General features: G+C 40.8%; 1 protein-coding gene across 1 annotated transcript in view; it reads left to right on the forward strand.

Annotated features, from left to right (window-relative positions):
• The first annotated feature begins 5,456 nt into the window (after positions 1–5,456).
• LOC126282394 (uncharacterized) overlaps positions 5,457–27,010 on the forward strand; it is a 370,909-nt gene continuing 349,355 nt past the window's right edge. Inside the window, exons 1-2 of the mRNA XM_049982052.1 lie at positions 5,457–5,653; positions 10,968–11,074. Coding sequence (XP_049838009.1) covers positions 5,491–5,653; positions 10,968–11,074 — 270 coding nt within the window. The 5' untranslated portion in view covers positions 5,457–5,490. The remainder of the gene's footprint in view (positions 5,654–10,967; positions 11,075–27,010) is intronic.

Genomic DNA, 27,010 nt, shown 5'->3' on the forward strand with positions numbered 1-27,010 from the left:
AGTTCTTTTAAGCTGCAGTGGCATAAACTCGTATGTTAATCTACAAGCTTTCACTTGTACTTACCCTTATCGTGCAGGCTGTTGACAGCTACACCCTGTGTCTTTGCGAAATGCTTCGAAATCCCAGAATGAACACCTGTACTAAATGTTTATAGCTACCGAAATAACGAAATACTGCTATTACCTTTACTGCTATGAATACGGTACTATCGTTCCGTGAATAGCATAGCAAGGAAATAGACGTATGTACTCTTAGGAAATAGCAATAATAATCCTTCTTAATTTATTATGTATATTTAGGTATTTTGAGATATGGGTGATAAATATTTATACCAATGCATCAGGAGAGAAACAATTACGCATTGGTAATTCCAGTTTTTGCCAGTGCAATATATATTTACCAGTGCTACTCAAAGGGTTAATACGCTGAATGCAGAGGCGTCCCTCTCTGTAATTTTTCAAATGGTAATAATGACAATAAAACAGAAATTTCCAGCTGCTATTCTTTTTTTTTTTTTTAGGAAATGCGCCAGCTTAGTAAGTTATTTCATGGGAAGAGTCAACCAGAGCAGTCTCGAATGCTAAAATACTACCTTTCACGAAAGATAATTGGCGGTCCAAGAGTAATTACACAAATGCATACTACATCTGTGTCTCTCCAAGGCGCTAAGCTAACTACCATTAGAAAATGGCTTTGGTGACTGAAACTGCTGTGGTGTTAAAAATAAAATTGCACCTAGTGCAAAAATTAGTATCCCACAGTTCACTAAGTTAACGGATACCCTGACCACCATGTTCAACATGCAGGACGAAAAAACAGAGAAAAGTAATATATTATGCATAACTAATAACTACGCGGAATTATTGTGCGATTGTACTGATGCAATCACAGTAATAGTCATATCCATTAATTCATTTTGAGTATGGAGTGTGTGTGTGTTTGAGGTTTACGGGCGCTAAACAGCGTGGTCATCAGCGCCCTTGAGTATGGAACATGGGTGTCACAGAAATTTTTCTAAGAGGAGGCACGATTCATAACTTTTCAGTTTAAGTATAATTTATTCAGTGAGTTTGAAAACGTGTTGCCCGAAGAACTAAATTTGATTGATTGCTTTGGTACAGTGAACAAAATGGTATCTATATTTCAATAGTAGGCCTAAATACAAAGTATTTATTTTCATGTTATTAATATGGATATCGTCTTTTTGACTCAGCTATCTGAAATTACATCATCACATGATCATATTGAGAGCATCGAAAGATTTATGAAAAAAAGTTAGAAAATATTCACAAAAATTATTTTTTCATGTTCTCATAATATCAGATTGAAACTGAAAATCTTGTTAAATATCAACAAAAATGCCACATTAATGTCCCTCAAAGAAGAGAAACATGAAATAAACTTTTAAAAAGACTTATTCAACTTTGATACCTCCTGCAATACTTTTTTTTTCAGAGCTTAACATTTGTTCAAATATGGAGTTGCTGTGGTACTTTAATTACGTCTGCTTTTAGTGTTGACTGATGTGACGGAAGTTGTCGAAAACGTTCCCTGAAAGCTACATTTACTTTATTTAGCTAGGGTAACTGTAGCCCAGGTCCAATACACGACTAGACGAACGAGGGAATCCTCGAAACACGATCCTCAAGCTGGTTAGCAGAGTCAACTTCTAGCGGCCTAGAACTCCACTTAAGTAATCCTTGTGTCTCAGTTCGTCACATTATTATGCGGCATGCCAACTGGTATGAAGAATTCGTAGCTTTGTGAGTGCATGTCGTGAAGTTCCACAATCTAGCCAATCCTAGAGATCACTTTTTTGTCGTCCTTGAAATTCCACGATTTCCCCGCCGCTTCCCCACCCTTCTTCTAACACAGAAACTAGTATCTCATTCTTTCGACAGGTGCGTTTTGGAATAAGTATCAATGCATACATCTACAATATAGCATGGCTACGCTCATCCGAGAGTACTACATTAGCTCTGTTGTGTAAAACCGAATGCAGAGTCTGCACGCGATCACGGTTTTTCTTTCGCTACAGACAAATGGTAAACTACTGTTGTGACTCCATTACGCAGCAAGGAGAGGTGGGTCCTTACGCTAAATGCAGCAAAACAACAGACACGTGTACTACTGCCGCGTTTATGCTTTGAGCTGGGCAGATCGCCTGCAGATCAGCACCAAAACTGCAGCCGTACCAAGGAATCGGCATAATTTCCGTGAACGGAGTGATGACTAAGAAAAATAAAGGTGCAAAGTGACCGCTAGAACTGCAATTTATTGGAATCGCAGACAATGATTGCCAGAAATTCGAGAGAATTCTCTAATGAATAAAAAGCCATTGTCCAGATGCAGTAGGGAGCAAGTGCCCCATCGAATCCCAGCCACCCCCTCGCCTCCTTCCTTGCGGATGCTTATGGTATGGAGTAAAACATGAAACTAATCGTAGGAAAGGCAGATGTGAGACAGACTCCATTGTAAGAGTTCCCTCGGATCCACTGTCGAAGGAGATAGCTTATAAAACAGCTGTTCGGCCATTGACAGTCTTGAACACTTACCAGATAGAATTCAACTTTCCCTATTCTTGCTGAAATGTTTCTGCTTACGCAAATAATTTACAAAGCCTCTCCCAATCTTCTCTTTTCTCCCACCCTTTGTCATCCAGCATTTCGTCCCGTTGCAGTTCTCTCCGAATCACTTTATCCTTCACCTCTTCTCTCCGTCTTATTCGTATTCTTCTAATTGATCTGCTTCCAGATTCTGTCCATTCCTGAGCGCTTCCTGATAGTCTTTCTTTTGCGATTCTTTTCACGTGGTCAAAAAATTTCAGCTTTTTTCTCTATACGGGTTCATTTCAGCCAGTGAGTTGAAGCGTGTTTCGTATTGTTTAACTTCCTATTGTTTCCTTCCTTGCCTTATCTAGAATCCTGTTGCTTGTATTCTATTCTGATCTCTCTTTGTTGAGGTTCAACGTTCTGATCCGTAGTTCAAACCATGTAGAGCGTACTTCCTAGGTATTTGAAAGCATCTACTTCTTTAATATATTTTTATTGCAACTTACATACTTCATTTGTTTAATTTTACCTTCTGATTTTCATCACCTCACTTTTCTTAAGCTTATTTCCATGCCCGCTTCATTTGTTTAATTTTACCTTCTGATTTTCATCACCTCACTTTTCTTAAGCTTATTTCCATGCCCGCTTCTTCAATTACCCTCTGCCAGGTATTTAGTTGATCTTCCAGTTTCTGTTGCCTTGAAATATCATCACATCGTCTTCTATAATTTTCATATTATTTGTTGTTCATCTCTGCCGAAATTTCCATATATTTCGATATACTGGAGATCGCTGGTGAGAGTGCACTTCTTTGTCAAACCCCTCTGTCTTTTCTAAACCGTTCTGGATTTTGGCCATATAATACGACGCAATTCAAGTATTTGTTATATGTGTTTCCAATTCTGAGTTGCATTCCTTCTGACAGTTTGCAGTCGTTTCAGACCTGACCGTATCTTTTCCCTTTTGTGTAAGCCTTCTGTATTTCTACTATGTCTTTCCTAAGTCAAATTTATTTTCAATTCCCAGACAGGAATGATAAAAGAAATACATAGAGTCTAAAGAAGAGTGTTGCGTCTCTTCACAGGTTACTTTAGTAAGCATGAAAGCGTCACGGGCATGGCCACACAAGCCCTGTGGCATATGTTACATGAAGGACGTTGAGGTTTGTCATTAAAATTCCGTAAACGCACGTTTCGGGAGACCATGACGAAAGAATTAGGTTCGAGCTTAGCGGAGGCCTACCAGCATTTGTTCTTCCCCGTACTATTGAGAACTGGAACCGGCAGAGTAAGAAGTGACAGTGGTCCACGAAGTACTCTCCGCCACTCATCATAAAGTGGCCTGCGCAGTACTGATGTAGAAGTAAAGGTAGATGTGGGAAATACTGAGAGTTCAGATACTAAAGCCTCCACGTTGTGTGTCGCATAGCACTTCCTATTTCCCGTCTCTCCTGCTCCATACGCATGCAGTTAGTACCTTGTTCGAACACGAGTAGAACTGTTCGGGAAATCTCAGGTACTGCTCGATATGCTGATCGGCCTGCGATCTCGTGACTTTTGTTAGTACTATCGGAACGGCCTGTCGTAGTGTTTTTAATGACATACGGATTTTAATAATAAAAGTAACCGGACTGATATGTCTTCTAGGTGCAGATGATGCTTAACAGCGATAACGAATAAATAAATAAAGTACTGCAATCATGATTTTATCCCATTCTCGTCCCGCAGTGTAATATACGTCCGATGCTACTGTCTCCAAGACGAGTATTGCCCCTGTAATTCATTCTTTGCTTTATTACAGTATATTTTGTTTGTTTAATTTTCTTGGCTGTTTCATCTGAATATTGCAGTCTTGTTATCAGGCTGATAAAATATCTGGTATCTTTATTATTTGTTATTCTAAAAAGCGAACAGTCACGAATTAGTCATTTGTAACCTACTTCATAAGAAGTCCCCGTCTCTCATAAACAAATAAAATATTACATTAGGTTCAGTCGAACAATATTTTCTGAAGCACAACGTATTCAGATTTGTCTGTTACCTTTTCTTACAAATGAGCTAAATGTTTATACATCCAATACATAACGGTGCTGTATGACAACTCCTATTGCCCAATAGGAATTTGTGCAGTTCTAGGATTAAGTGCTATTTCTTCCGGTGTTTCACCAGATGTATGGCAGAGCCACAATGGGGTCTCCCGTCTCCCCTTGTAGCCCGTCCTTTGTCTCTTCTAAAATGATAAAGTGGAAATGCAGAAATAAATAAGATTCTGTCGTTTTTCCGACTGCATAAGTAACAAAATTCCTTTTGGTAATTATAGATGCCGAACTGAATTTATGCACGAACTACTGTGAATGGAATAAAATGTAACTCTTTGCACGTGACAAACAAGAAAAGAAGGGATCCTTTCTTTCCGAAGTTATGGAGAAAATTAACTACGTCTACATGAAAACAAATGTTTGCTTCTAGTTACATGAATGAAGCCTGTTGTTGCTATAGGTTCGGCTTCCAAATGACTGAAAGTAAATCTCTCTCTTCGGTCTTTTTTTTTTAAGAAATATCTTTGATCCATGTACTTATTCTTCCTTTCTTGCCGACTTCTATTGCTAGTCTCACCCTTACATGATCCTGATATGCAGCATGCTGCCAGACGTTTCCCGGTGATTGTCGTCCTTCGCATTCCGAAAATATTCCGTTTCAACGTAGGACACATATCTGGACAATCTAGCATCGCAGTTCTCAATAATATATGTGAACCGAGGGCACGAGGGAAGCTGTGGTAGCGGAGTGCAGCGTCACTGTGAATCACCTGTTGCGTGGCGTCGGGCGCAGTCCGAAGTCCGGCCGCGCACAGCCTTCAAAAGGCCCGGTGTGCATCGCGGGAGTCAGTTTACCTGTTAGCCTCGCTGCCAGCAGCATCCCTCGACGGTTCCACGAGATGCTGGACGTCACGTCGCTGCTTTTAACGATCCTCGTGGTCGCAGTGTCTGCGAGTATCATCGCCAGGAAATGGCGATGGAGGCAGCTCGAGAAGCTTCCTGGGAACGTAGCTCTGCCTTTCATAGGGACTTCCTACGTAGCGTTCCTCACGAAACGCGAAGGTAATTCGACGTTTTGACTCTTCTTTGGTTTCCATATACCTCTTCTATAACATCTTTGGACAAGTGTGCGCAGAGAGCACTTCGTATTACACTCATGTGACAGAAGGGTGGGATAGCGATAGGCATATATACAAACGACCGACACGAGTGCCTTAGCTAATAGCACGACATGACTCTCCCGAGTTCGTGACGGTATCGGTTGGTCCCTAGGCGACTGAAAAACCGTGACCTGGTCAGATGTGTTCCGATTTCAGTTGGTATGAGCTGATAGTAGAGTTAGAGTGTGGCATAAATTCCACGAGGCCTTGGCCCAAGTTGTCAGCAAGGCACTGTGTAAGTTGGTGTTGGCTCCATAATGTTGTCGGCTGTGTTTACACTGAATGAACTGGGTCCTCTGGTGCAACTAGACCGATCATTGGCTGGTAATGGTTATATTAAGCTATTTAGATACCATTTACAACCATTCATGGACTTAATATTCCCAAATAATCATGTAGTTTTTGTGGTCCGCAGTGCGCCATATTACCGGGCCACAACTGTTTTCTATTGGTTTGAAGAACATCCTGGACAATTCAGGTGGATTATTTGGTTCCCCAGACAGTGCGACATGAATCCCACCAAACATTTATGGGACCTATTCGAGAGGTTAGTTCTTGCACAAAATTCTGTACCGCCAACACTTTCGCAATTATCAACGGCTGTAGAGACAGCATGGCTAAATGTTTCTGCAGGGGGCTTTCAGTAACTTGTCGAATCCATGGAAAGTCGAGTTATTGCACTAGATCAGCAAAAAGTAGTCCGACGTGATGTTAGGAAGCATCCCATGCCTTTTGTCACCTCACGGTACATTATTCATTTCCCCTCCCATTCCAGTTGCGAACTGGCAAAAGAAAAATGACTACCTCCAGTCTTTATCCTGTAGCTATGAGAAACCTTCATCTGGGAATTCAACCATGCCATTAAACACGAGAACCAAAAATTTCAGTTATCCCCAGCGATTATCCCCAAGCCCGCATAGACAGAATTCTCATCAAATGACAGCAAAGTACGAGAGCGAGGTCTGGACGTCAATGACTTCGCTTTTATTTGGGAATAAATTCATCTATATCACGTAACATATGTCTTCGTTAGTAACATCATTTCGACTTCCACCATCATCAGATCAACCCGTTAAACAGCAATCAGTGGCAGTATCAATAAAAACTTCGCCTAATCGAGGTTCCAGCGAGTTAACACTTCACTAAAGCACTGGTTTTGTTGATACTGACACTGAACGTTGTGTTACAAGTTTTGATCTGATGATTTCGGTAACGATATTGACGACTTTGATCACAAAGCATTCACAGTGATCACAGACTCTTTCAGGACATTTATTTACTTTACTAATACATTGTTTTTAAATGAGAAATGAATATAGTTTTCGATGTAGTCCGCTTAAGTTCAAAGTTTCAGGTTTGTCCAGTGAGAGTTCATTCCACAAGCCTTGAGAAAAGAACGTCCACAAAATACCGTTCCAAAGATTTCTGTAACCCTTTCGCTAGGCTCGACATTTATTCCATTGCCAAATCATTTTTTTAGGCAGGATCCTTAGCTTTGATTTTTCCTACGCCTCATCATTTGCACTTTCTATTAAAAAATTGTTTGGTCTACAAGACTGCGTCGTATCCACACTATCGTTTGAAAGGCAATCAGTGAGGAGAAATCCTTTGTCCCTCACAGAAGACACTAGTCATTACCTCTCCTGTGAACCGTTTCTGGGCGACATTTAAGAAATGAGGCACACATGTTATAGGAAGCTACATCTTTATGTAAGCGGTACCATAGTCTTTCCGTTGATAAGTTTATAGTGTGAGTTATTTCCAACTTCGATTTTTCAATTCTATGTTGTGCACTTTCACGACATACTTTACTTCGGTTACAGTTTTACATCACCCTTCTCCATGATTGTAGTTAAAAGAAGAATGGACATGCCCACTTGTTTTTGAAACAAATGGACAGCGCCCTTATAAACATTTACTACATTAGGATGTATTCTCCGTTGACTATATACCACACAAAACAAAGAATTTTGCGATGTTAATAGTATTTCATATTATCCTATGACCGGAACATTCTCATCAGTACCGTTCCAAAACACTATAGCAGGAGAAATAAAATAAAATTTAATTGATATCACACCCTCTTAATGCTAGGTTGAGCACTTTTCGTTTTTCTCTCGGGAAGAATCTAAAGAAGTAATCATGTAAATTTATGTCGTGACTCGTAAGTTTTGTGAAACGTTGAATACTGGGAATTTACGTTACCCACTGTCACGACGATGTTTCGAAACACCTCCGAAACCTCGTGTTCTGTGTGTTCTATACAAGACTACGGACCCGCAATTGCATGAGACCATATCACACCAGGATAATAGGTTTTGCTCCCACCTATAGTATTTGTCAGGAACGATGTCATTCGCCGCTTCCTCGAAAAACCGTAGTACGAAGCACACGAGTGTACAAGAGTAGCTGTGTACCAGGCGAGGCCATATGCGTTAATTCAAGTGATGCAATGCCGGCTGGCGTCCAAGCGATGTATCATGTTAGTAGAGCACTTGTAACTGGCTGTAAACTGTAACAGGTCCATCCCAGAAATACGGACTCCCTTAGCAGTAATCGCCCACTGATTCCTATCCCCAAAACCAAATCCCAAATGCCAATACACCCCCACTACCTCTAACATTTTGTTTCTTCGCCAAAGATAACTGTTATCGGTCATCACTACGATTGGTGTTAAAATCATGGCAGCCTTAAAGTCGAAGCTAGACGCTCATTACCCTACAGTTTCACCAATGAATCTTCTGTGATGGTATCTTCTTCTACCTTCGGCGTAAATCACAAATGCTACTGTGAATTTTGTAAACATTCATCGATCAATGTACAGTCTTGAGTATTAAAGAATATGAGATTCAGCCTGATATTGCATGAATAATTGGTCACTATATGGTGAAATTGGCCATTACGACATTTAGGAATTTATGAAATATTTTTAGGTCCAACATTTATGAAGATAAGTGACTTGGCTTCCCTTATTTGTAAGGGCAGTTCGTATTTTACTACCAGCATTATGTGGTACTACACTGAAACGTGAAGGTCTTTATTCATTTTGTAAGATATTTTGATGCTGAAGTTGATTACTCATGTCCTGCCCCTGTTCTCTTACATTTCTTTTTCTACTCCTATTTTCACATGAGCACTGAGAAGTACGCGGATCGTTTTCTCAGCTGTAATCATTCCTGGGATGAACAAATATAATACCCATGTTTACGAACTCATGTAACCACTGAGTTACGTGTAGTGTCACTAGTTAACGAATTCTCGTGTGGATCTGGTAACTCTGAATTTGTGCGCCTGACTATTCTTGTGCGTGCTTTTTATTGGGTTCTCAGGTGTGATTCACGTTTTCCCTTTTAAGGTCTGACCTACAGAAGTATAGGACATCTGTGTATTTTGGAACTGTTTCAGGTACACGTTTCTTACTGTTGCTTTCTCCCATTTTTGTGTCTGTATATTCTTCATTTACTATTCCATTTTCCATTCCTCCTGGATCGGGCAAAGTGCTGTCCTTACTTGCCATGTCTGAGTTGTCCATTTAGCTGCAAATACAAACGCATATCCTCAAAAGATACAAATGGATACACAAAAATCAGAAATAAACTATGTAATATATTATTTGTTTGAGAAAAACAGATTAATTTCTTTCTTAGTTTACACAACTGTTCAACTGTAGGGCTCTGACTTTTTGCATTCCTACATTTCAGTTCTCAATGTATGATTCAAGATTACTCGTTCCTTCCCCTTTTTCCCTCTCCAGTGACGATACGATAATCAACGTATTTGACACATAAATCACCTTTACTCTTCACTACGCAACACTATTAAAGGACCACTTTTTAGAAATACCGTAACTGTCTCCCACTGCGACGCGAAGGTTTAAAATTTGGCTCATAAATGCCTAAAATCTTCTTCTGTAATGGTGAAAAAGCGTGGTGTCCTGAGACGTGACCCTCGGTCGCAATGACGCTTCTTGTTTGGAAGAGTGTCAAAGGGTTACCTGCCGGCGGGCATCTAAGTGTAATTAGCAGATACCCTCCGTAAAGGCGCGTTTTTAAAATTTGCAGTAAAGGCCGGCGGGGGCCATAAAGGCTGCTGCCGAACTGGGAATGCTTTCCTGTTTCATTCACATGTGCGTCAACATCGCAACCTTCTTCCGTGATCACACCACAGGAGGGTGCGTATCAGAAGGGCTGAAAATGCATAAGCATACTTTGCTGCTTCAGATCACCTCCAGATTTCGTCGAATGGTTTTCAACAGTTCGTAGTCGTTCCAAACTGTACACACGAGCAAAAATTGCGGGCGCACTGCACTCCAAAGTGATGCAATCATGTTCGATGGAGAGTAGCCTCAGAGAAGGTTTGAAACGTCTGAGGGTGTCAGCAGTGTCGAAGGTTGTCCTATTGCTTACCGCACAGCGAATTGTCGCTTCTTACCATGAAATGTGTGGGAATCAATGGACCAAGAAAAAAAAAATTGACACTGTTTATACCACCCCCTGATGCCTTTTCGTGCCTATTCTGAGCTGTGGTGTCTCTGAAATCTTTTCCTCGGCCACCCATAAGGAAACTGCGTGTTTCCAACGCTGGAGACAACGTTCTGTTCTCCGCCGCAGAGGGTTCAAAGGAAGGAATGAAATGTGGATAAGACAGTAACACAGGATGTGACAACCTTCCCATAGTGTGACGTGTCCACGATGGCGTTGAGCAGAGTTGTGTTGAAATATGGTGCAAATCTGACGTCATTAACCCACACCACACCTCACATGAGCTGCGAAGCGTGGCCTTTCTGTCGCACGCATCGACCCCTTACTGTCTTGGAGCCCGACGGCAACGTCGCACGGCGCCAAGCCTTAGCACCATCACACAGGGAGGTTGTAGGCACCACTGAGCCAAATTTCAGACTTGTGTCGCAATGGGAGGCATTTCCGGTATTTCGAAAGAGTGATTCTATAATTGTGTTGTGCAGTGTTACAAATGGGACACACAATGCCTTCCGTTCACTGGGGCACTGGCCTCGCTGGGACAAATGTAGGCTCGCTATGGTTTCCATGACAAAAGGGACAGTTGTAAAGTTCTCCAAGGACTAATCAGATTGACATGTACCGCTAACTACGTTGCATGCCATTACATATGACATAAGTGAGAAGAGTGAACTCACATATTAGCACACATACGTGGCTACTTGGATGAAGTGTTGTCTCACATGCTTTCTGTTGCAGATCGAATGCGCAAGTTTGACGAGGTGCACAAGAAGTTCGCACCTATCTTTCGCACCTGGATGGGTCCTTACCCAGCGGTACAGATACAAAAGCCGGAACACATGGAGGTAGGTAATGTTTGTGTTTCCCGATTCCACAAAGCAGTACAGTTCACTTCAATGACTGTGCACTGTCTCCCGCATCCGGGAGGACGACGGTTCAATCCCGCGTCCGACCATCCTGATTTATGTTTTCCGTGATTTCCCTAAGTCGCTCCAGGCAAATGCCAGGACGGTTCCTTTGAAAGGCCACGGCCAACATCCTTCCCCGTCCTTCCCCAATCCGATGAGACTGATGACCTCGCTGTTTGGCCTCTTCCCTCAAACAATCCAATCCAATCCACTGTCTCAAACAGAAATATTTTCCTGTTACTGAATAAAGAACCCTTCGTATTGTGTTAGATTGGCACATCATGTATTGTCAAAATTATGTGAATGAAAAACACGTCTTGACTTATGAGAAGAATTCTTACTTGCTGTACGGCAACGTGGTCATGATACAGAATGTGGGCGGCTAGATATGCATATGTAAGCAAAATTTCAGTAAGAAATTTCTCATGTGATCTCGTCATTTAGGGGCTTCCAACATTGTTTAGTCCGGTACTTGGGGACTCTGCTGTTACTATAGTGAAAAGATCTTATCCTAAATATCGCTTCGATATTTAGACCATCTTTAGTGCGTGAAATCTTTCTTTAGTGACATTGACTGTATATGTACATCCATCACTCTGACACACAATATGGTCATTTGCGAATTTCTTTTCTCTGGTATGTTGCAACTACGAACCCAAAATGCCTTGTGGCCATCTCACCAGACATTTAAATGAGATGGCGCAGTTGTTGACAATGGACTCGTAGTTGGCAACAGCGGGGTTCGACTCCCCGCCCAACAGTCCAGAACTAGATTATCCGTGGTTTTTCAAATCGTTGTAAGAGAATGGTTAGAACATTTCCCAGTCAGGCCATGGTATTTTCTACTCCCCCACACTTCCACTAACTGAGACTGTACATCATATCTAATTAATGTCTGTGGAGATGAAGAAATCTTTTTTTCTGCTTTTATGCAATGACTTTTCTTGTTACCATTACTCACGCCTGAACAACAGCTCAACGATGAAAGTTAAACGGCGACTTATGAGCGCACAGAACTGATTTTCACCATTCCACTTGCTTTGTAGCAGAAGAGGCACTGTGCAGCAACTTGCAGTAGGGTAAATACTTGTGGTCCTGATACTCACCAATGAGCGTCAAGCTTTTCTCTCCTTTTATTCATATTGCTGTCGACATCTGCTACTGTTACAGCAGTGCACTTTGCTTTCCTTGAATTGATAAAATATTAGTTTATGCGGGAACGTTTCAGTTCTGTTAGTTCCGTGCACGTCACACTTCTAACCTGAAAAGGCGATTGCTGACTACATGTAAATCAGCTGAACTATTTCGGAATCCTGTAATGAAATTAAATCTTACTAGTTAACACTCTTCTAAGAAATGATGTTAATAATTTTATATGTGGCTATCGACATACAGGCATAAGAAGTGCTTCCTTCCGTTTAGATCTTTCGGAACTGAACAGCATAATGAAAGACCAGTGAGCATACAAGGCAACAAATGCAGATGATAATCGTCAGAACTGCTAAAAACAGATGGAGTTTTGCTAGCTGGACATATATCTATGGTGACGTCGAAAATCTATGAGACCAAAATTCTACAGTTGGAAAATAGAAAACAATCACATCAGTATAAATGTTGCTATTGTAGCCTGTTGAACAGAGAGAAAGGCAAGTAAAAATAAAGGCAAAAATGAGTGAACGTCAGTTTCATTCCATATAATTTAAAGATACCATCGAGAATTGATTATGATCTAACGCTTATTCAGAGAACATGGATTACCTAAATGGAATTTGATAAACTAGAATAAAAATATCAGAAATATGCTCTAAAATTTTTTCTGGAGTAGTGTGGTGAAACATACGGACAGACAAATAATTTACGATATCTATGAAAACTTCGTTCATATTTGAAATAAGGACAATGAGGGAAGACAATCATTCACTAGAAGGAGATTTGGGCAAGGTGGTTGCATTTCCCTTGGACTCTGAACCTTATTTGTATAGCTGTAAAATGTTTCATGTACAATGTACAAAGCCCAGACAAAAATTTGCCCCGGAAAAAGAACGTCAAGATATAACACATCAATACCAATGTCCAATGAGATTAGTTTTCTATATTACAATTAGGATTCTTTAGAAGAGGTGTTGAATGATATGCGGTAGCCACAAAGCAGAGAATTTGTACTGACAGTAAATAAAAGAAATACAAAAGTTAATAGTGACCCGCAGGGGTAGCCGAGAGCTTAGGCGGTTTTCCACACCCCGCTAGGTGAATATCGGATTTGTCACAACGTGCCGCCTCTGTTACACTGCTCACAGACATCTGCACACATTCGCACTAATCCATGGATTACACTAGACGCAGACAGTTGGGGTACAATCCGATTAACCAGCAGACCCCGCAGGTCGGGATTAATGCTTGTAAAGAGAGAGAGAGAAAAGTTATTAATAGCAGCTCATAAGAGACCAATGACTTTAGAGACGTCGATGGCTGAGAGAGTTGACAATAATAATAAAGTCACTGCTTTTCTTCTTGAGAGATATGGACCAGTCCACATTTATAGACTTCGATTAATGTTTCTGTCATTTTCTTGATTAGTTAAGACGAATGCTGTGATAGAATCTTTGAACAGACTGCAACGAATACCTTCCAGTATCTTTGTTGGACTGCTCTAGTGCTTCGTCTCCTCTCTCGTTGTCGATGCAATGTCAGACCCCTACCTCGTTGGTTAGCAATAAATACCTAAACTGTAGAAACAACAGCACTGGAAGTGAAGGGCTCCTCCTGTCGAGGGGAATTAGTTACAGAAGTGTTGAACGAACTAGAGGCGGATTAGTAGAGGTAATAAAGTGGCGAGGAACCGTGGAGAACAGTTTCCCAATGATCATTTGAAGCTCGATAGCGGATTAAATCGAAGCACAAACAGCGGAAATCGAGGGAAGGAGAATAGAAAGAACGTGATTTATATATTCTTCGGATCTGGTTATGTGATGCTTAGACCAGCGCTGTCCGCCTTTAAAAGCCTATGGAAAAGCGACACAGGCAGACTGGAAGACTGCGATGAGTAGGCTGTTGGGAGCTAGCTGGTGGAGTTTCTCACTGCTAGTGAACTGTAACATCAACAAATCGTAAAAGGTCCTTATCTGCCCCGCCGTAATCCACTTGGAGTAGGGTGCCGCTTTCCAGACGCTGTAATCTCAACGCTTGCTGTTACGCAACGTGTCTGTCATCACATGCCTACCATTCAGACGCCTCTTCTGTGACGCCAAACGGATTGTATAATCACGGGTTGTCCACAAATACATGCATGCTTGTTCGATGCGTTGCACTGCAAATATATCGAGAGCTGTCACTTATTGTTAAACCGTTTGTTTGCCTCGCATATGGTAAACAACAGGCCTCGCTCAGTACCTTAGACTCAAAGTTGTGCAAACATGTTGTTTTGTTACAGAGATATCGTCTTAGGGGCTCTTAGCGTCGTCTGTTATTTTCAATTTTTTCGTATTACGATGTTTCACGTGCCTTTCTTGTATGCGTTTTTAAAAATCCTGTAAAAGCCATTAATTTTGTATTTTGTTTTACTTTTAAAGCATTGTACTTATGTCATTATCATTTTATTCCCCCTGTCCACCTTCCCTGCCTCTCTTAATTTAAATATCACCGATTCACATTTCCCACCAGAAAACACACATTTATTATTTGTTTAAATTGTGGACGAGTTCCTGTACCACATTATTTACTTTACTATGCCTTTGTAGACGAGTTCCTACACCACATTATTTATTATATTATGCTTATTTTGACGTTTTGTTGTTACATAATAAGAAAAGGTACTGACAACCACTGAGAGATTTGCACTAAAACTTAATAAGAGACGGAACTGATCCACTACGGTACACAAAACAGGTCAGAACACTGATGCGTAAGCAACGAAAAAAGCATATCAGTTATAAAAGAACGCAAATTCCCTCAATATTAGCGGGGTTTCACAAAAGCTCGGAATTATCGTGGACTTCAATGCAAGATGCTTTTAATAGTTGCCACAATGGAGCCTCTGCCCTGAAATCTGGCAGGCAATGCAAAGAAATTCTGCTTTTATGTAAAGTACACCAGCGGCAAGACACAATCAATATCTTCACTGTGCACTGACAGTGGTAAAGTTACCGATGACTGTGCCATTAAAGCGAACTTACTAAACAAGGTTTTCGAAATTCCTTCACCAAAGAAACAGTTTTCCGAAATAATCCAGAAGTAGAATAGAAGAAGAGCTGCGATGGATTTTAGATCACTTAATACAGTCAAGTTTTAAAGTCATCATTGTATACTAATTATGTTCCTTTCAGAGTCTACCGATATAATACCTCCATACTTAGGAATCATTTAAGACCACTTGTTCGACGAAAGATCCACACGTAAAAGCTGCAAACTTATGCAGATCACACCAGTACTCAAGAAAATAAATACAATCAATCATCTGAATTACAGCCCCATATCACTGACTCATATCAGGCAGTAGGATTTTGGAACATTGGAGCAATATTGTGGGTTACCTCAAAGGAAAGGATCTACTTACATATAAGAGCACTGATATAGAAAATATCGTTCTTGTGAAACACAACTAGATATTTATTCTCACAAAGTGATGAGTGCTGTTGGAAGGTAACCTCTGATTTCATATTTCTAGATTTCCAGAAGGCTTTTCATACTGTTCATCAGAAGTGGCTTCTAATTAAATTGCGTAACTGTGGAGTTTCGTCCCAGTTGCGCGACTGGATTATTGATACCATCAGAAAGGCCATATAGTCATAGGGTAAAACAGAACTGATATTTTGTGTTCCCCTAGGAAGTATTATAGGCCCTCTGCTACTCCTAAAGTACAATATATAAATGATTTAGGAAGCAATCTTAGCAGCCTCTCAGATTGTTTTCAGATTATGTCACCGTTTTTACAAAATTTCTGTCACCAACTTTCTCCTCCTAATGCGAAAATATTTTAGTGTAAAACATTTTAGATCTCGACATGATAAAATATTACAAAGTGTTGTACACTCAAGACGTGAGATGCTATAACAACAAAGATAACCCAACATCTGACGTGTCACATTCTGTAACGATATTTTGTGATCGGAAGATAACTGCTGGCACCGGTCATATCATTTTATAAACTCGTGGTCTTGTCCAGGGTGTCCCAGGCTTTTTTGTCACTCCATACCACTTGACATTTTTTATGAATTTTCGCCATCTTGCTCAATAATGATGTAGTTATTTGTGACAATTAACATGAAATTCAGTTAAGCTGCTGCTGATTTAAATATTCAGTGAGTAAGAGAGGAATGACATTTATAATATTTACTATACTTTTACATCACAAATAGCATAAATCAGTTGTGCAAAAGAACAATTAACTGAATTTGGAGTATAGTCAACTAGAGCCCGAAAAGCAAAAAAATGAATCTTTGATTGTAAACCATTCATCACACTTCAAAATCAGTAATTAGTCAGCTTTCAAATTAAGATACTGTGTTGCTGTTTATCGAAAATCAGAGCAACAAAGTTTGGTTCGATTCAGCTCAATTTAACTTTATAATTCAATAATAAGACTGTTTCTATACTTCTATTCAATCTACAACTCAGAAAATACGCTTTTACATATGTAAGTAGTAACGAACGGCAGCAAATTTCGGACTGCTTGTTTAAAACAGGAGGGTATTCTGCTTTTGTTCACGTTCTAAATGAAAGAAGAGGTTCCTTTTTGAAAGTATCTCCACCGGACCTTCGCTAGTCGTGTCGCTGAAGGTTTATTTCTTGATTACTTCTTCTGACACTTTTCCTGAAAATGGATTACTTACCCAGTTATATTTTGTGTAATCTTCGGGAAAAGTATTTTTCAAAGCTTTTTCGGAGGACCTCTAAAGGTGTAGTAGTGTCTCAGATTAAATCTTCCATATAAGCTTTTTTACTGTCTTCCGAAAACGATGTAGGAGCAGGGAATGCGAAAACGTTACTGTCAGTGCTACTGAACTAAAAACAGATACTTTCTTTTGAAAGGCTATATTTGTCTATTTCTTTATGTCGTTGTTTGTGTCGCCGAGGAACTTAAAAACCCCTTCCGCTGCAGTTTTTACCCTCTACAGCCCCCTTAAGTACCATGGAAGTTATTTCCTGATGCCTTAACAGATGTTGCATCATCCTGGCCGTCCTTCTTGTCAGTGTTTTCCTTATATTCCTTTCCATGCCGATCCTGCGGAAAGCCTCCTCATTCCTTACCTTATCAGTCCGCCACATTTTCTAGATTCGTTTTTGCACCACATCTCAAATTCTTCGATTCTCTTCCGTTTAGGATTTCGCACAGTCCATGTCTAACTACCATACGATGCTGTGCTTCAAACGTACTTCACTAGAAATTTCTTCAAAAAATAGTTCAAACGGCTCTGAGCACTAGGGGACTTAACATCTCAGGTCATCAGTCCCCTAGAACTTAGAACTACTTAAACCTAACTAACCTAAGGATGCCCGAGGCAGGATTCTAACCTGCGACCGTAGCAAGTGCCAGTGCTAATGTGCTTTTTATGTCCTCCTTGCACCGTCCGTCGGGGGTCAATGTTCGAGATATATTCCTGCCTCTTCTTCCATCACATCAGACTAATCTTATCCCTCACAGAGGCTTTCAATGTACTCTTTCTACCTATCAGCTCTCTCCTCTGCATTTAACAGTGGAATCCCCGTTGCACTCTTAATGTTACCACTCTTGACTTTGATGTCACCGAAGGTTGCTTTGACTTTCCTGTACGCTAGGTCAGTCCTTCGACAATCATTTCTTTTTCGATTTCTTCACATTTTTCATGCAGCCATTTCGTCTTAGCTTCCCTGCACTTCCTATTTATTTCATTCCTCAGCGACTTGTATTTCTGTATTCCTGAATTTCCGTGAACATTTTTGTATTTTCTTCTTCCATCGGTCAACTGAATGTAAATGTAAATGTCGTGTGACTAGGGCTACCCGTCGGGTAGACCTTGAAGTATTTCTTCTACTCATGGATTCTTCGCAGATACCTTCTTTGTACATACGTTTTTTTTCCAGCTTCTGTGATTGCCCTTTTCATAGATGTCCATTCCTCTTCAACTGTACTGTCTAATGAGCTATTCCTTATTGCAGAATCTATAGCCTTAGAGAACTTCAAGCGTATCTCTTCATTCCTTAGTACTTCCGTACCCCATTTCTTCCTGACTAGTCTCTTAAACATTAGCCCTCTCTTCATCATTACTAACTGTGATCGGAGACTGTGTCTACTCCTGGATGTGTCTTATAATCCAATATCTGATTTCGGAATCTTTTTCTGACCATGGCGTAATGTAAATGAATTCTGCCCGCATCTCCTGTCCTTTTCCAACTACACGTTCTGCTATTGAGATTCTCGAACAGAGTATCCGGTATTACTAGCTGAAATTTACTGCAAAACTCCATTAATCTCCTTTGTCATTCCTACCATCAAGCCAGTGTTCTCCCGTAGCCGTTTCTTCAACTCCTTTCCCTAAAACCACAATACAGTCCTCCATAACTATTATACACTCCTGGAAATTGAAATAAGAACACCGTGAATTCATTGTCCCAGGAAGGGGAAACTTTATTGACACATTCCTGGGGTGAGATACATCACATGATCACACTGACAGAACCACAGGCACATAGACACAGGCAACAGAGCATGCACAATGTCGGCACTAGTACAGTGTAAATCCACCTTTCGCAGCAATGCAGGCTGCTATTCTCCCATGGAGACGATCGTAGACATGCTGGAGGCGGGCTGCACGATGTTGGGGCGTGAGCGGAAGACGGCCTAACGGTGTGCGGGACCGTAGCCCAGCTTCATGGAGACGGTTGCGAATGGTCCTCGCCGATACCCCAGGAGCAACAGTGTCCCTAATTTGCTGGGAAGTGGCGGTGCGGTCCCCTACGGCACTGCGTAGGATCCTACGGTCTTGGCGTGCATCCGTGCGTCGCTGCGGTCCGCTCCCAGGTCGACAGGCACGTGCACCTTCCGCCGACCTCTGGCGACAACATCGATGTACTGTGGAGACCTCACGCCCCACGTGTTGAGCAATTCGGCGGTACGTCCACCCGGCCTCCCGCATGCCCACTATACGCCCTCGCTCAAAGTCCGTCAACTGCACATACGGTTCACGTCCACGCTGTCGCGGCATGCTACCAGTGTTAAGGACTGCGATGGAGCTCCGTATGCCACGGCAAACGGGCTGACACTGACGGCGGCGGTGCACAAATGCTGCGCAGCTAGCGCCATTCGACGGCCAACACCGCGGTTCCTGGTGTGTCCGCTGTACCGTGCGTGTGATCATTGCTTGTACAGCCCTCTCGCAGTGTCCGGAGCAAGTATGGTGGGTCTGACACACCGGTGTCAATGTGTTCTTTTTTCCATTTCCAGGAGTGTATTTTCATCTCCCTTTATTTACTGAATTATCCGTTCTGTATCCTCACACACTTCCTCTATCTCTTAATCTTCTTGTTGCAACCTTGGTATATATACTTTAACTATTTTTGTCAGTGTTTGTGTCTTATCTATGCCGATGAGAATAACACTGTCACTGAACTGTTCACAATAGCTCACCCTCTGCCCTACTTTCCAAATCATAACAATACCTGCTTCCGTCATATTGGGTTTTGAAATTTTGCTGCGAGAGAGTGATCTTACTTCAGTATGAAGAAACAAACTATTACATTCACCTCTCATATCTTTAAACGACAGTGTAAATATCTTGAGTTGGAGCGCTTGCCTTGATAAGGAGTGTAAGCTTCACAGTGTCTGTCAACACAATATGAAGAGTTAGAAACTAAAGCCTCTTGTAGAAATCGACAATCAGGTGGAACTTCTTCCCTTTTCTTGTCAGCGCTGTTACGTAATCATGCATTGGATTGGAGCCGTCTGTACGCATGCCACTACATTATTGCCATCCTGAAAATGTTTTATGCTATGACATTTGACTGAAGCGATTTGCAAAATAAGAACTCGTCTCTTACATCTTCATGGCGGTCAGAGCGTACAAAAACGAGTAACTGCGCCACATTTGTGACATCTGTACTCTCGTGTATTTGAAGAGCAGAATAAGTGCACTGTTGATGTTGTAGCAACAACGTTTCTTCAATATTGGAAAACATGAGTTCAATTCTCATTTTTACCGTATTGTTTGATAACACAAGGTTTTGTATTTCTTTGGCGGCTTTTTCCCCAAACTGCTGTACCATACACGAAGCCAATAAGAGTGAAGCACTAATTGTGTGAGGTTCTTCTTTATTTTCAATTCTAAAACAAGACAGGTATGAGGCTTTTTATCATCCTAGTAACAGTACCAACACAATTTGTATTTGCATTCTCATCTGGATTCTATTTGTTTTTCTTTGAAAAAAAGACGGTAGGTTTACCGACTAACAAAGAGCGCTTAGAACTTTAATAACGTTTTGATAAAGAAGGATTCATATTTTGATTAGAAATCGTTTCTAAGCGTACTACGCTTTGGAGAATTGGATTATTATTAGTTTCTGTACCGGCCTTTACTGTGAAGCCAAATTGTATGTAGCTTTCATCATACTTGTGGTAAGGTGTTGGTTCGGTTTTCTAACTGCATCCTTGGAGGTAGAAGGATCGTCATGGTTTCAAAATCGTTTCTCTGTTAACTTAAAGCACAACCATGTATCCGTCACATAATCAAGTTAAATTTTATCTAAAAATAATAGCAATCAAAAATCAACTCGTTGTAATACGCACACTTCGAGTCCAGACGCAAGCTTTCTTCGTATCACGACGTCATTTAACGTAACCCCCAACAAAGCGACAAAAACAACAATAAACCGTTCACTACGCCATGACTGCAGCGCCACACGTTGGTATACCGCGTAAGTTGGCGGTAGTTGCTTAGCGGCACGAAACTTCGAATACCCACCACCAAGCCCCAATCCAAATATCGCCAACGTCAAAAAAGATGGATCATTCGCTGCCAAGGCAGCGACGACTAATGAAGAGAGGGATGAGGAGGGTACAATCCGACTTTCCTCTGTCTTGCATACGTTCTTTTACCACAAAATTGTGGATTCCGTTGACTTTAACATTATGCAGACGATACTTTTATCAATCAGTGTTCTCAATAGCATTTTACTTTGAAAATAAAGTAAGGTAAGCAAATAGTTTTACCAATATCACTACGTGTTTTGTTTACTCCTCCGTCTGGGAACCCTTGGTCTAGACAAATAAGATTATGTTTCCAAAGTCTTGACCATGTCAAGCGTTAGGAAAATAAATCGTTGACTGGCACCAACAGGACAAAAAGAAGAGAAATCAGTGCTAAGACGATTTTCATCTTCGTTTCTTTCCGCGCCCTGTTCGAGAATGGAGTTGTAGAAAAATAGTCTGAAAGTAGTTCATGAACCCTCAGCCAGGTAGGTAAGTGTGAATTGCAGAGTAGTCACACAGATGTGCATATTCATTCTTGTTCACGTAACTTATTTCATTGTTCTTGGTTTCTCAATATTCTTCAGATACCCAATGGCAAATGGCGTTGGGGTCAGATACCGGTTGTGGTAATAAAAATAAGTATAGAAGTTCCATTGGTGCAATCATTTTAATCCTTTAGCCACTCCACTTCTTTGATAGTTCTCCATCATCCCGGAACTACGAAACGGGACGTGTGAGTTCGTATATCATAATTTTGTGCCTCGTATAACCTTTTCTTCACAGAAACACATAAATGTGACAGGCGTGACTTTAACGATAACGACATATAATTTATGTTTTCGTTATTTCAGAAAATAATGTCCAGCAGCGAGATAATAGACAAGTCAAACTTCTACGCCTTCTTGTATCCCTGGCTGGGACAGGGTCTCCTTACAAGCACAGGTACGTACCGTCTATTTCCGTTTCTATAAAAGAAAGAAGCAGAACTTACACCAATTGACTGCCATAAATATGTCTTAAGGACAATGTGTAGCAACATTTGTTGTTTACAAAATTGCTGAATTTTTCATACCGGACACTATACTGAGAACAATTTGTGACTGGATGTGTGGTTGGTTTCTGTTTAATGACGAGAAACAAAGGAAATATTGTATTGTGCAATTTAATTTGTAATTCTTATAAAGAAAATAATAAACAAGGTAAATGCCTCAAGAAATTAACGTGTACAGATTTGATGTAGACGTTAAAGAAATAATATGGAATAGTTTCTTCTTTGAAAGTAGCCTTCCTGATTGCCTGAAATTCGGTTTCTTTATTGCACCTCGTTCAAATTAGAATTACAGGTGAGACTTAAATACACTAAACATGAGAACTGCCGCGTGGCGTTTTTGAAGTGGGCAGTGCAATTCACAGTATATAATCTCAATAGGCTTCTTGCGACGCAGAGATTCCTTGCAATGTTATTGAATCAATGGCTTTTGCTAAAAATGAAAATAGTTTTTGAAACTTCCTATTAAATTAAAACTGTGTGCCACTCCGAGACTCGAACTCTGGCCCTTTACCTTTCACGTGCAAGTGCTCTACTTGTTTCTGGCCAAGTATTCGAAATTACTTAGACACTGTTATTTCTTTCACCTACAAAGTTTGTTCGTCGAATCGTTCTACTTTCATGGCCAGCAGGAAGTACATGCATGTGTTGGTGTTGCACTTAAAGTAGATGGTGGATGGTAGTTGTATTGATTACAGCAATGATACTTGGGGTAAACAGTATTCGCAACCACTCTCCTCCAAGTGTAGAACAAAAGTTTCCTTGTGTAACCGTAAGGTCATGGAATAATAGTGTCGCAATCCAAAGAGCGCCTAGCTCTCTCGCTGTGCATGTATATCATCGATGGTGAGCAGTTTGCGCTTTCTTGTAACATTATTAAACTCACTTACTCAAAAGATACGATACAAAGAGGGACAGTACAAACTGGGAGCGAGTATGTATTTCAATATGGCTGCTATCAAACAATATTCATTTGACAGAACTAATAGATCGATTATATTTGACAAAATAAACCGATCAGGATCCTGTCAAACTATTTTGAAATTAGAAGTAACATGGCCATCTGTCTTTAGGAAATATTGTCATCATTCACGAGCAACAGAAGGATAAATTATTTTTAAAAAAAGACGCACACAAACGAGCGTAGTGCATCACCTCTGATCTGCATATGGTTACTTTTTTACACGAGTTTCGCGGTAACATATGTAAGTTCTGTTTGTATGAAGGGTTCATGGATTATAGATATTCGAAGTCGGTCCCCTCCCCTCCCCCCCCCCCCCCTTCACCTATATGCCACCTATATTCTGTAGCCGGGTGCTACAGGAAAGCGTGTAACTTTGCGGAGCATTTAGTTGACAAGTGTTGAGGCTCTGACTACAGGAAGTATCGGAGGGTGCAATTCAGTGACAGAATGGACGGGAATATGTTTTTCACTGCGTTCTTAACATCAATGATTCTCCACTGTCGCTAAGATCAGCTTGTACGTTTCCAGGTTCCAAGTGGCACACGCACCGTAAAATGATTACGCCTGCTTTCCACTTTCGCATATTAGACAACTTCGTCGAAATATTTGCTGAAAACGGAGAGATTCTAGTTGAGAAACTTAAACCAAAAGCTGATGGAAAAGACTTTGATATCTACCCGTTCATTACCCGCTGTGCTCTGGACATCATATGTGGTAAGTCAATATGAAATAACTAATATTATTGAACTACAAATAAAATATAATTAAATTTTGATTCACTTGCTATGAGTCTCAGCTAGCAGAATTATTTCTGAAAAGGAAATTATCGGTATAATTTATATATCTAATCTCTTCTGTTTAGTACCCTGTGTTGAATCTCTTATCCTTCTTAAACAGCATCTCACGACTGATTAATTACGCGCGCTATCAGACTGCTGCTTCTGCCTGTCCGTACTTTGTAGGTCTGAAATTAGAGACCAAGCGTCGCATCGCATATACCGTACGAGCTCTGCTGCTGTTCTTTTTCCGAATTGGTCGAACATAGGCAGCTGGTCGATCGCAAAAAAAAGAAGTTGAAAAGGAAACACATGAAAATGGGCTAGAAAACAACATTTATTCACTGTAATATCAATAGAGTCTGCAACCCTTTAGTGCAGTACACTTATTTAAATTTTCACCCTATGACGTCTGTGTTACATCATCCACCCACACGCCAGAACCCCACTGTGTTTTCTACCAACTTACATTCATGTTATAGGTAAGTAATAATTGAATGGAACAACAATATTGCGTGGCTTTGCGCAGAGGCACTCCGGTCCTTGGGTTTCCATACTCCCACGTCTTGGTTAACGCGGGAAACAAGTGATACCGCTGCTAGGCACGTTAGGTATTTCTTATGCGACATTGTAGTGGACCGGTCCTCAGACAACACGTGGTGGTCGTCGCTTGTGACTGAGGATGGAAAGCCATAGCAGGCCACTACTCTATCCTCCATTTAGTATTCACTGGCACTCGACGGTGAACCCTCTGAAGAAGCACATATCAATCATGCTACTTAAGCGTCAATATCCTATTAACACAGGACTTCAATTCGGAGAATGCGGCGTACGAAACTTCATCCAGTGATCCTCAAATAGGCTTTTCGTAACTTGCTTGAATCATGTCAGGTTGGTTCTCATATCAGCAAGAAATGACTACTGAGGCGATAAAACCCTATTCTTTCCTTTAAAAATATAATCTATGATTACTGCAGTTTTCTTGTGTGAAGAAAACGGTTGCATGTACAATCACTGACAATGAAATGTCGTGTGGCTAGTGGGTCTCGTGGGTTGACCGGTCGCTTGGTCCAAGTCTTTTTTACTTGACACCACTTCGGTGACTTGTGTGTAGATGAGGGTGAAATGATGATGAAGACAACACAACACCCCAGTCACTGATTGGAGATTCGAAACAGGTCCCCTCGCATAGCATTCTGCCACGCTGACCACTCATCTATGAAGACGGACGTGTACACCACTGATTTATATTATATGTACATCATTTAAGATACAAGAAATTATTTACCTTTGTCATGATTAACCATGTACTGGAAGGGCGTGTATCGTTCACAGGCGCTCTACGTTCAAAAATATTTTGTAATTTCCCATCAGTGGTTGATTTGTTTCATGAAATATTAGCCAACTTCCAGAGGTTGTAAGTTCCTGCTATGATATATTGGCACAATCGAAACCCTGGTAAACTGGTTAAATATCACAATGTGAGGAAAAAGCTCCACGCGATGTTTGCAGCTCATCGAGACTTCTCTAAATTGAATGTTTTTGTGCCATATCCCGGAGAAAAGTTTATAGACCATTCTTTCACGGCGAAGCCACTGTATCTCGTCTTTGGCATCGTGATGCGTTAGATCTGTTACTCTTTCCTCAATTGAAAGGAGCTGCATCACAGGACTTTATTGGACAGCAAGATGGTGAGCCACCTCATTACGTTGTATAACTCAGTACGCGATTGGTCGAACGGCGTAGTACCCGAGCGCTAGATTGGCCCCGAGGGGCCGGTTGAAAGATCTTCTTTTGCACGACCTCCAAGTTCACACACGATCTGATACCATTCGATTTGAACCTTTGGGTGTTCGTAAAGGCTCATGTGTATGTGGCTCCACTAGCAGCTGATCTGCCAGACTTAAGAAACAGGACTGAAGCCGTTGTTGCAATAATTACTCCAAACATACTTATCTAGCTTTGGCAAAGTCTCGCCTGTCGACTCGATGTGTAACGAATTGTGTTTACATTAAACGCTTGTACGAAAAACTGTTTGGCATGCCCTTTCAGTATAAACTGAATTTAATGAATGATAAAAAGTCTTAATACCTAAATATTTATTTTGAAGCACACTGCACTTTTCTATGCAACAAAAGTCACTGCCTGATCGACATGTAACTTGCGTGTATTTGTCTGAAACTAAAAACCTGCTACTACTCAGAAGTTATTTCGACGCCCGGCACAATGTGTGAACTGATTTAGCTTTTCTAAAAATACTTTATTAGTTTCGAGCCTAGCATTTTCGAGGGTCGATGACGCCATCGAAGTCAGGTACGGAGCCCTCTGTACTGCGAGCCAAAACTTTGGCAGACACCTGTCTTCACCTTGCGTACGCTTCCACGAAGTTAACTTCATAAGCCAGTATTCAATTTATAAACTAATAGTCAATACTTCTTGTTAAAGTGAAATATTTTCCTACTTATGGCTCATCGTCAACTATCTGCTTTAGTTTGTGATTGATACGGTTTTCTGTAATCATGAGGGCTAAGAAAATGGTAGACGTACTGCTTTACTATCGAAGAAATCTACTCGCCCTATCAGCAGAGTAGTGGTGTCATGTTTTCGCAACGTTTCGATATCGTGACACATCTCAGCTTAAAGGCCGAGACGATTTTATCAAATAAAATTGCTGAGAAAACCTACATTCCCATGTCCTTTATGGTATCATCGGTAACTCGATATTTTGGACAGTAGATCTCATCCGAAGATTCCACTATGAGGCAGTCGTTCCGCGCGTTTATCTCGCTATAAAGGTCTTTGTTTATATGCGCACGGGCTGCGTTAACCATTTTTGGCAACATGCTTTGTCAAAGCATTGGCGCCCCATAGCAGCTCATTGCCTTCTCTACATAATATTACACGTGTGCCTACGACACGTTCATTCCTGTGTTTCTTGCCATTGTAACTATTTAAATCTAATAAACTAGTATTTTTGCTAGTAAGTAGTTGCATCACATCACCTTATAGCCTATTATTGACATTTTGTTTACGAGTTTCATATACAACTTTCCCGTACGTTCTTTGGATGGGGAAATTAATAACGTTAAATACCTATATATGTAGAATATTGGAAGCCGGCAGGCATTATTTAACAAATATTGTT

This window comes from Schistocerca gregaria, chromosome 7 (genome assembly GCF_023897955.1).
Source record: "Schistocerca gregaria isolate iqSchGreg1 chromosome 7, iqSchGreg1.2, whole genome shotgun sequence".
Lineage (NCBI taxonomy): Eukaryota > Metazoa > Arthropoda > Insecta > Orthoptera > Acrididae > Schistocerca > Schistocerca gregaria.